General features: G+C 29.7%; 1 protein-coding gene across 1 annotated transcript in view; it reads right to left on the bottom strand.

Annotated features, from left to right (window-relative positions):
• Window positions 1–1,823: 1,823 nt before the first annotated feature.
• LOC145334807 (uncharacterized) overlaps window positions 1,824–12,323 on the bottom strand; it is a 28,617-nt gene continuing 18,117 nt past the window's right edge. The window contains exons 11-17 of the mRNA XM_080180413.1: window positions 11,481–11,563; window positions 9,870–9,938; window positions 5,866–5,895; window positions 5,200–5,257; window positions 4,549–4,653; window positions 2,982–3,059; window positions 1,824–2,679 (exon numbers count right to left, since the gene is read on the bottom strand). Coding sequence (XP_080036539.1) covers window positions 2,608–2,679; window positions 2,982–3,059; window positions 4,549–4,653; window positions 5,200–5,257; window positions 5,866–5,895; window positions 9,870–9,938; window positions 11,481–11,563 — 495 coding nt within the window. The 3' untranslated portion in view covers window positions 1,824–2,607. The remainder of the gene's footprint in view (window positions 2,680–2,981; window positions 3,060–4,548; window positions 4,654–5,199; window positions 5,258–5,865; window positions 5,896–9,869; window positions 9,939–11,480; window positions 11,564–12,323) is intronic.

Raw genomic sequence — 12,323 nt, 5'->3', positions numbered from 1 at the left:
CCTAGTTTTTAATATGTTTTATATATTTTTAGAAGGCATTCATAAATTTGTAACTTTATATTAAATCTTAACTATAACTATAGTACCTTCATTTTTTTCGAGTTTGAATGCGAAACCGATTAATATCCGCTGGTTTGGAACCGGTTTTCAGCCAAAGTTACCTATGGATCTTAAGGGATAAGACAATGGCCGATAAATTGATGTACATCCCCAATGATGATACACAAAATTACCCCTTCTGTAGATTATAATTAGTGGTTGAAACGTTTTGTCACTCAAGTTAATGAAGCAACCTTAAAAATTCAATACATGTCCCCAACAAATAAAAAAAGGTTACTAATACACTTTGGGGACTTGTGTGATAGAAACTCCCGGTTTTCAAAGAAGCCGAAAATTTAATTAATTGTGAATGTGATGTAAAAATAACTCTTACTACATGGAATGATATCAACTACTTTTAAGGATTAAAGTATTATAAAAGGTTATTATAGAATATATATAGTTAAAAGATTTTAAACATATAAAATTAAGAAATTAATTTTCTAATAAAAAAAAAGTTATAGAATACATATTTACCAATAAAGGAAGCCTGCAAGAAAAACACCGCTGAAAGACTGGTATAACAATAACAAAAACGTAATAAGCATTTTAAAATGACATTTTAGGTAGATTAAGAATTTGAATGTTTTCCTGCACTCATGATAGAAATTTTAATATCAAATTACGTCAGCTAGAGTATTCTAATTTTGTGCATAAAATTAGAATGCCTGTAACCTTGTATATGATTACATTTTTACAATAATAACACCCATTTTCACAGTTAAAATTTCTCAAAAAATTTGATTTATTTATTGCAGGCTTCCTTTAAGCACATTGATAAATAATGAAATAATATTGTATATCATCGAGTATTTTGAATTTTTTAGAATAAAAAGAAAACAACAGGCAATTAATATTCTAATAATCCTTTTTCATGAAAATATTCCTATATTAATGAAATTTAGATTTTATTTAATAAAAATTAATTTCACTTCTTGTAAACAATTAGTTTATTAGGTTAAGTTTTATTGTCTTTAGAAATATCTTATTCATATTAATTACAAAGAATTGTTTTTGTTTCTTTCAAATTAAATCTAGTTTTGATTGGAAAAACAATAATATAAATCTAAAAAATGTTGTAAACAAACAAAAAATATATTCACCATACAAATAAATAATTAAAATGAAAGGATCCACTGTTAGATTAGTGTCAACTTCTAGGTATAGTTTAATTAACAAAATATCTAAACTATTTTTATATTTCTATGGAAAGGCTAAGCCAAATAAATCTACTTACTTTGGAATAAGGAAACCAGAGCTGGATCTTTAAATCACTGTAGTGGTGAGCCAGATCTGGCTCACCACTAAAATGATTTAAAGATCCAGCTCTGCTATTTTTAGTTGAGAATAAAAACCTTTAAAAGAAGAAAGATTAAAGGAGGGTGGGGACATTGGACTGTTTATTACACAAGTCCCCTAAGTTTTACAATAACATTTTCTTATTTATTGACTTAACAACTTTAGGGACTTTTCATAAATTTTGATTGGTTGGTTTTTTATGCTGAGTGTCTGAACGTTTCAACCACTGATTGTAATTTAAAAAGTGGTAATCTCATGAATTATCATTAGAGATGTGCATCAATTTAAGGGCTTTTTTCTTATCTCTTTAGATCCCTGATAAAGATTATTTTCATATAATACCCATCCTAATTATGGTAAGTTTTATTGCTTTAATTGCAGTAATTTCTGTTGAATTTCCCACATAAAAAGAGTAAATAAATCTACATGAACATGGAAAAATTATACTTTTCTTTTTTATAAAATAGAATATGTAAGAGAAGTTACATTTAAAGGGTGTTATGAAAATAAATAAATAAATGAAGTTGGGAACTTGAATAAGCATTTTAAATTATCTAATATCTTCTTAAACTTATCTGAAGTAAAGAGGCTAAAGTCAATTGTATAAAAGACAAAAAATTTTGTACAATTTTGTTTATAGAAAATATTAAACTCCCATCATGTTGAACATTTTTACACTTGACCGAATTTGATTGAAATAATTGCCATTTTTTCTAACCCAATATCAGAATGGAAATCAGCACTTACACAATATTTTTGCTCATGTTTAAAATAGGAAAAGTGTAACTGTTGTAATAAACAAACATGTTTCACAAAAAATAATCCTTAACTTTTGAAATGTTGATAGAAAGGTCAAATGTTTCACTGACACTTAATCCCCTTATTATATTTATAAAATCCTGTTAAATTCTCACAATTATAAAAACCATCATGCCATTGACATTATACAATAAACAAGGATATAGTTAATAAAATAGAAAAAAAAATACTTAAAACATAAACTAAATTGAAATGAAAAATGGTTCAATAATGTATATGTTCAATTAATTTGGACCATTTTTTCATATTTTTCTTCCAGTCTTGTAATTTGCTGAATTAATAAGCTCAGGTATCCATCAATGATGATACAAGCCTCCAATTGGTTAAGTTAGGAATACAAGCCTCCTATTTGTTGACTTAGGAATACTAGCCTCCTATTGGTCCAGACTGCTATTTGACCACTAGCAGCCCAACCTTTTCCTGCAGTGTTCTGATCTGGGATCTGGAATCTTCTACAGCTAACTGTTGACAGTGTGTAAACAATACAGTTAAGAATTAAACAAAAACATATTAGAGTTGCACTTTAAAAAGTTTTCTTAATAACTTATCGTGTAATAAAATTTTTCAAAAAAGGTTAATTTGGCTTGAAATCTTTTTAGAGTTCAACTTTATAACATACATATATTTATATATATGCAGAATACTTTAACCACTGAGAGAAAGATTTATGATGAAGAAAGTTGGCTAAATTTAAAAATATAAAAAAAAACATAGATATAATATGTTTAGTTCAGAAATAAAATGAACTATGATTGTTTACAAGCCTCAATAGTGTCGTCAATTTTACTGTTTAGATTATCTTTTACCAATTTCATCTCTTTTCTCAATGATTGTGCAGTCTCCTAAAATTAAAGGGTTAATGAGTTTTTTTCTTTTATTTTATATCAGGCAAACAAATATGCTTTTTCTTGTATGGACATATCTTAAAAATTCCTATATTTATGTGCAGAAGAAAAGACAAAACTTGCATTGAACTGACATCGTGCATATTTAAAAATTCATTCAAAAAAACTTATAATTATATTTCAAGAAAAGAACACATTAAAACCCCTTTCCTGCAAAAAATAATTGTTTTCCTTAAGCCTGAGTTCTGTCTTCTAAAGAAAAAAGTTTAAATTTAATGAGGGATGAGAAAATGTTCAGCTATAAATACTTCTGTTACAAAACGATGGATTTTTTCTTTAGAGAATATTTTACATGAAAAAGAATTCGTTTGAGTTGTGTAAATCCAAAATGTATGTCAAAACAAGATAAAAATATTTCAAGTATTCCCATATTTGAAATTTGTTTCTGTGAATTTTTTCAAATTTAATAAATAACTTTGCAGTAAAAATAAAACACTTCAAGAAAATAGGGAAAATATTGATATTTATAATTATTATTTTCATAATTTATATAAAATATTTGTAATCATGCATGAGTACCAATTTTCATTTTTGATAAAGCAATCAAATTTAATCTTATGAAAGTGAATATATATAGAATTATGATTGGCTGAGTTTGACATATAATAAAAGGTTGGATGAAGAATGTCTATCAGAATTTTCTTTGTAAATAAAACAAACCGTGCTTTTAAGAATGAAACTTTAATTTTCCACATTGGAATTTATTGCAGTTATATTTTTTAAGAATGCAAATTTTTAATCTCTTATGATTGGACAGTCATTTAAAAAAAGATGAACTTGAAGATGATTTTTCAATCTGCTATTTTTGCATTATAGTTTAGCAATGGATTTATTATTACTTTAATGTTACAAAAAGTTTCATGTTTTCAATAAAGTAAAACCCCCAGAAGAATCAAAAAACAATACCCAACACCCATCCACCAACTTTACCTTATCCACTCCATTCCTACTGGATGAAGAAACAGACCAATGAATAGGAATGCATGTTAGGAAGCAATGACATCCAAGCTTTTTAGTTGGGGGGGGGGGGGGGAGGGTAAACATTTTTGAAACGTAGTGGAGAGTAAAAAGGCATGAACAATGTGGTGAAATGTTTTTAATCCCCCCCCCCCCAAATCTGTTGGAGGGGAAAATACCCCCCCCCCCATATACAATAGCATTTTAAACTTCTTGCCTCACTACTATTGGACGTAATTATCTTTGTATCTACCCCTTATTCAAGTCCGTAACTGTTCAAACATCTGAAAAAAAAACGACACAAGACAAAACTGTGTTCATGTATTATATAAGAATGTTTTATGTTCAAAATTATGTTTCATGTTTCAAATAAAAAGGTCAGTGGCTTGGTTGCAGACAATCCATGAAATAAAGGAGGAACATATTTTTTTTCATTGACCAATCCCTGCTTTCCATTTCATTGACCTACCTCTTGTTTGGATCTAAACTCTGAAAGCACGGCGTTGATTTGTTTTTCCAGCTTCGTGTTCATAGTTCCCATGCTACTACCCAGCTCTCCTCGTCCAGTTTGGCACTAGGCATAGATAGATAAATAGATATATAGATAGATAAATAGATAGATAGATAGATAGATAGATAGATAGATAGATAGATAGATAGATAGATAGGTAGATAGATAGATAGATAGATAGATAGATAGATAGATAGATAGATAGATAGATAGATAGATAGATAGATAGATAGAAAGATAGATAGATAGATAGATAGATAGATAGATAGATAAATAGATAGATAGATAGATAGATAGATAGATAGATAGATAGATAGATAGATAGATAGATAGATAGATAGATAGATAGATAGATAGATAGATATATAGATAGATAGATAGATATATAGATAGATAGATAGATAGATAGATAGATAGATAGATAGATAGATAGATAGATAGATAGATAGATAGATAGATAGATATATAGATAGATAGATAGATAGATAGATAGATAGATAGATAGATAGATAGATAGATAGATAGATACATAGATAGATAGATATATAGATAGATAGATAGATAGATAGATAGATAGATAGATAGATATATAGATAGATAGATAATCACCTGTTGATTTAATTGTTTCAGTTCCTCGTTCATTGTATTGAATTTCTGCTCAAGCTCACTGACAACAAAAAAAAAACATGAACGATTTTGCTCATAAGTAGAGAAGCTTTTGTATCCTTTAATACAAGAGGTAGGATGTTTGTCTGTATGCGACTTTTGTAATTCAGCTACATAGCTCTATGTAGTTATTAAAATAATTACTTTTTACAGATTAAGAAGTAAGCTATAAAAATTGGAAAGAATTTTAATGAATATAATAGATTTGAAATCTGCATAAAATTTTAAGGATTTTTTATAAAGTTCGTTTTTATATAATTCATTATTTAAAAGCGCAAATCCAATTTAAGTTAATAAATTTTGACCAATAGGATAGGTGGATTGGAAACTACCTGCGCGTTAATTGGTTTTATGATGTACGTCACTTAAGCTTCTCAAATCAGGGCGCAGATAGTTTTTAATCCACCAATCACAGATGATGTCAAAATTATTTAACTTATTTTGTATTTGCGCTTATAGATAAAGCAGGACAATATACTTTTTAGTAGCTAAAATACTTTATAATTCAAAATGTCCGTTCGTTAGTTTGTCCATCTTCCGTTTGTCCGTCTGTGTGTCAACCTCATTCTAACATAGCCTGTTTGAATAGTCCCCAAGGTAAAATCATACCTGAATTTAGATCCTGTTTGTTCAGTTATCCTAAAATTTATAATAACATAATTAGTTTAATTAAAGTAAGCAAAGATTTTATATAAGTCCTAGTAAAAAAAAACATCAACAGTCTGTATTTTATTAGTAGCAGATGCGCCCCAAGCATCTATGGGCTCTAAAAGGATAAGACAATGGCTGATAATTGGATGTACGGCCCCTCCTGTATATTACAATTAGTGGTTGAAACGTTGGGACTCTTAACTTTTTGAAAAACTAATCAAAATGAAGTAAAGTTCCCCACAGTTGTTAGGCCAACGAATAAGAAAACGTTATTATAAAACTTTGAGGACTAGTTGAGTAGGTTTTTAGAAAAAAAATTTAATTTGTTTTGTTGTTATACCATTAAACAAAATTTTTAGTACTTTAGTTCGTCAGAATTTAAACTAATCATACTTGTAAAATTTAGTAATATTTTTTGACAAAAAAAATAAACTTTATTTCATGAAATTTTAAATAGGCTTTACGTACGTCTTTTGATATTTTTCATATATTGTTTTCCTAAAAACATCTACTTTAATTCTAAGAATTTAAAAGTTAATTTAAATATAACCACGATTAAGTATTAGTAGCAAAGCTATTCTATAATTCGAAATGTCCGTCCGTCTGTCAGAGATAAAGTGGGGGAAACTTGATTTTCTCGGCTCCTATGACAGATAGAAGGCTGAAACTTTTTGACAACATTCCCATTACTAAGGAGCATAATCAACTTTAACACATCCATGGCAGTCAGACTGCTTTTGACAGGTTTTAGGCTATTTTTGTGTTTTTCACATTTTACTATAACTTTGATGTTTATGGTCCTATTTTCAAAATTTATTTAGTTATGTATATCTAAATCAAATTTCCCGTCGCTTAATAAAACATCAATGGAGGTTGGACTGCCTTTTAGCAGGTTTTTGGCTATTTTTATATATTTACATATTTCCCCATATCTTTGGTGTTTATGGTCTAATTTTCAAATGTTTTTAATCCGGTGGATAGGAACTGGTTCTCATCCATACGAAAAAACTATGCCCAGCATCGTATTATATCCAGCTTTCTACGAATATAAAAATGTACAATAATAAGATTAAACCAGTTTTTTTTACCTCGTGCCTTTGGCACCTCGGGGCTAAAAAACTAGTTTTAATCTTATAATTGTACATTCTATGGAAAAAAATGAACTATAGAGCAGTGTCATAAAAAAATATCAAACTTAAATAATTTAAAATGTATAACGTGAAAATATAGGACCCCGACCATTAGATAAATCTTAATAAAACTTTGTGGAAATATGTAAAAAGTAGATTTATTTAATCCCTGAAAATTTCAGCTGAAAACTTTAAAACTAGGAATCGAACTAGCATCCCAATCAATGAGCGAGTCTCAATGAAACTTAATAGGTGTATGTAAAAAGTAAATTTATTTAATCCCTGAAAATTTCAGCCGACTATCTTGAATAGAAATCGAAAAATCATGAAAACTTTTTAAAAAAAACTAGGAATCGAACTAGCATCCCAATCAATGAGCGAATCTCAATGAAACTCAATAGAAGTATTCAGAATCTAAACTTTGATTCAATCCCTGAAAATTTCAGCCGTCTATTATGAATAGAAGTCGAAAAAATCATGAAAACTTATTTGTAAAAACTAGGAATCGAACTATAGCATCCCAATCAATGAGCGAATTTCAATAAAACTTAATAGAAGTATTCAGAATCTAAACTTATTCAATCTATGAAAATTTTTACCGTCTATTATGAATAGTAATCGAGAAAATCATGAATTCTTAAAAATCTAGGTATCAATCTATTTGACAAATCTTGTTGAATCTTTGTGAGAGTATGAAAATATGAAAAGAAGCTGTATCAACTTTTTTGCTTTTTATTTAAGATAGCTAGCCGGTTCTTTTAGTAAGTAGTAGATGTAAAATTTTTCATAGAATTCAGATATGCAATCGGTTTTTTTGTAGACCTCTTATTTTTTAAGTAATTTAAGTTTTTTAAAAAAATAATTAAGTCGGTTTTAAGGTACTAAAACGCAACAAAATAAAAGAAGAAAATGGCCAGTATAAACAAAAATAGTAAGATCTTTAATTTGACACCTTACTTTTAAAATTCTGTTGAGTAATTATTGAAGAAATCAATTTTTTTAACCTCGGTTGAATCAAAACTTTAAAGTAAAATATAATCTCCCACAGGCATAAAAAATATGGGTTCATATATACCTTTAGAATCAGAAAAATATTACGAATCCATTGTAAGCAAAATTGAAAAAAGTAAAAAAATATAAATAATAAAAATGGCCTAACGTATTATTTTTTACAGGTAACACTTAATTGTAACTATTAAACTAGCCAATCACAAGTCTCAAAAATTGACTAATCGGGAAGCTTAACCTCAAAACCTCAACCAATAGAATTGACAAAAAAAAAGGATAATGTTCATAGAATATATACAATAGATACTACAATGAAAATAGTGATACTTACATAACATGTAAAGAACGAAAAATTATGAACAAATATGCTTCAATCTGTTTATAAACTTCAAAACAATGCAGTTAAAAATGCTTTATTGTTTCTTGTGTTTAAAAAATATCTGTTACATTGTATGTATATTTATTTAGGTTTATTTCAAGTTTCAAGTTTTCAAGTTGTTCAACCCTTTAAAGCCGAAAATTATGATTCTTAAAATAAACTTATATTTTTTATTATAGTTTTATAAAACTTTTTCAATTTAGCTTACAATGGATTCATAATATTTTTCTGATTCTAAAGTTATATATGAACCCATATTTTTTATGCCTGTGGAAGATTATATTTTACTTCAAAGTTTTGATTAAACCGAGGTTAAAAAAATTGATTTTTTCAATAATTACTCAACATAATTTTAAAAGTAAGGTGTCAAATTAAAGATCTTACTATTTTTGTTCATACTGGCCATTTTCTTCTTTTATTTTGTTGCGTTTTAGTACCTTAAAACCGACTTAACTATTTTTTTAAAAAACTTAAATTACTTAAAAAATAAGAGGTCTACAAAAAAACCGATTGCATATCTGAATTCTATGAAAAATTTTACATCTACTACTTACTGAAAGAACCGGCTAGCTATCTTAAATAAAAAGCAAAAAAGTTGATACATCTTCTTTCAGGCATTTATCTGAAAAAGGAGCCGTGAAAATTATGTTTTCTCCACTTTGTCTCTGACAGACTAACAAACGAACGGATGAACGGACATTTCGAATTAAAGAGTAGCTTCGCTACTAAAATATTTACAAAAACATGATTTATGTCGTTTTTAGTATTTACTTGGGAGTTTTCCTTTTAAAAATAAAAAAAATCACGTATGTTTTTTTCTTAAATAAATTGTAAAAAGTTATTTTAATACAAAAATTTAAACACAATAAATTCGGTATTTTTGGGTCATATAAACAGTTGTCGTTATTATCTCAATTGTAGATGAAATCAAGAAACCTCAGCAACGCCATATCATTAACTTTATAATTTTCTTGTTTGTTGGCTTAACAACCTTCGTGACTTTTATTGAATTTTAATTGGTTTGTTTATTTAGTTGTGTGTTTAAACATTTCAACCACTAATCAAGGGACAATTTTGTGTATCATTATTGGTGATGTACATTAATTTATCGTCCATTGTCCCTTTAAATAACTGGATTGCATGACTTTTTCACTAACTAACGAAGCCTCTGCTAACGTCAAAGCCTAGGATTGACAGCCGATTGAAGTAAAACAATAAACGGGGAAGGGGATAAATAACTGTATACCCCCACCCCATGGACCCTATACCGAATTTCAATTTGGTCTTCAATTCAGCCAATAGAGTCGGTAATATTAGCACAGTCAAATTGCTACAAAATAGCAGAAATCAATTTACTAGCAGACGAAAAAACACTGGATCCAGGTAGTTGTCTGGTTTATACATTTATTGACAGACGGACAAACGAAACTAAAATGTTGGCTTACTTTTCTCGTTGATTGCCGTCACTCTGTTGTCTGCCCTCACATATCTGAAGGCGATCAACTAACTCTTCCCTGAAAAGTAATTCTAACATCAAAAAGTTGTGCAGCAATAATAAACAAGGAGGGAGGGAACATTGGACTGATTATTACACTAGTCCTCCAATTTTTTATAGTTGGCTTAACAACTTTGGGGACTTTTTATTTTTATTGGTTGGTTCATGGTTAAGGTTGAGTGTCCAAACGTTTCAACCATTAATTTTAATCTACAGAAGGGGTAATTTTGTGAATTGTCATTGGATGAATCATCAATTTATAGCCAATTTTTTATCCCTTAAGATCCATGAATAATAAAGTAATATTTTTCAAGTCTAACAAGGATGATAACATCCATAAAAGCGAAGATCAAATGACTAACGAACATTGACAGATGTAGAGTAACAATTTAACGAACAGGGCTCGGCAGCCGCAATGCCCATTGAAATTAAAGTTGTGCACTTTTAAAAATCAGCTGTATGTCTGAACATTACCAAAATAAATAAAGGTAGTGTGGTACGGTGAAGCGGTTCAACCCTACTGAGCGAGTGCGGTCAAAAGAGCCTCTAGCCTTAAGGATTCTATCAATCAAGTACTACAAGTAGTTACAGTTTGAATGTTTTATTTGAACTGATTATACACAACAAATTAATAGCTTTATAGATTAGGTAGAAAATGGGTGTGGAGAAGATGGGGGGCTGCAGCCAGGTGAATAGCAGATGGGCAGGCCCCTGTAGGGGGTAAGGTAGACGTCCCCCAGAAAAGGGTAGGTTACTGCAACATGCAGGGGGGGAGGGGCAACTCCCTCCCCATATTGGCGGGTGATAACTTTGACCGCTATCTCTGACGGTCAGACAATAGAAGAATGGGTTGGCTTAAAATGTGATAGCTAGGGGATTAACCACCTGGGTGTTATCGGCAGTCCCGGAGCATAGCGTGCTCTAGGAAGTGACAGTCTGTCTGTCCGACTACCACAGTAGTAAGACAAGAGAGGTAATGTCTGATTGAGCCAATAGGAGAATCCCATCGGAACCTACATTAAATCTCATTGGTTGAAATAATGTACATATTTCATTACGAGCGCATGTTTTTTTTCATTTCATACATAGATAAAAGTCAGCTGTAAACAATATCATTTCTTAGTGAAAAGCTTTACTGAAGCAAACTTACTTGCTTAAAAAATTCGTCATAAATGAGAAAGCTTCAAATAGAGGTGGATTCTTAAAAAAAATTAGGCTCTCTACTCGCATAAAAAATTACAAAAAATAAATAAAATCACAAAGTGGTTATTAACATATGATTTTGTTTCATTTTTGTAGAATTTTAATAAGCTTTTGGATGATTTTTCACAAAAATAATTTTGCCTCACCATCGAGTAGCAAGTCTTTTCTTTTTAAGAATCCACCTCAGCTTGAGTCGAAAGTAAACAATACTATCGTCTGCTAATAATGTTCCTTTTAAGATTTGACAAAAAATCGGGTCAGAAGCGTAATCTAGATATAGTATGTCTATTCCTAAATATGACTAAATAACTAACCTTCCCTGTGAACAGGTATCTTTGGCTTTTTGTAAATAACTAACCTTCCCTGTGAACAGGTATCTTTGGCTTTTTGTAAATCTTCTTTTAATGCAGAAACTTCTGTGGATGTACTTTCACTTTTCTCCTGAAAAAAAAACAAGGCTTTTCAAGGAGAAAGGGGACATTGGACTGTTTATTACACTAGTCCCAAAAGTTTTTTTTAATAACGATTTATTTTTCGTTGGTTGGTTGGTTCATTAAGTTGGGTGTCTAAACGTTTCGACCAATAATTGTAAACTACAGAAGGGGTAATTTTGTGTATCCTCATTTAGATGTAAATCAATTAATCGACCATTGTCTTAACCCTTGAGATCTCTGAGGGCTTGTCTTCATGAGTGATTCGTATTTTATAGAGAAGCTTATCTTTAGTAAAATAACCTAAAACCATCCTAAGGCTGCATGGCAAAATAGCCTGAAGCCCAGTGATCTAAAGGGATAAGACAATAGCCGATACATCTCCAATTTTAATACATAAAATTACCCCTTCTGAAGAGTACAATTTGTGGTTAAAATTTGGACACTCAAACTAAAAAGAAACTAAAAAAGTCCTTTAAGTTATTAAGCGAGCGAATTACAAAATGTTATTATAAAGTTTTCTTATTTTTTTCGAGGGGTGATTTATCTTGGAAGGTTGGAGGTACACTTCCACAAAATAGTTACAAACCTTCCCAGATCCTACACTCTAAAGGAGACCCATATTGGTTCATCAGTTAGCAAGATCCTTCAGTACACACACACACAGATACACAGACAGAGATCTTTACATATATATAACTATTAAAGTAAAACTATAGATGGAAAAGGGGTTGAATAACTTCATGTCCCCATCTGTAGACCCTATGCCG

Source organism: Acartia tonsa, chromosome 12 (assembly GCF_053477335.1).
Source record: "Acartia tonsa isolate MP-2025a chromosome 12, ASM5347733v1, whole genome shotgun sequence".
Classification (NCBI taxonomy): domain Eukaryota; kingdom Metazoa; phylum Arthropoda; class Copepoda; order Calanoida; family Acartiidae; genus Acartia; species Acartia tonsa.
Note: the sequence above shows the minus strand (reverse complement) of the source record. Positions and strands in the feature narration are given on the sequence as shown.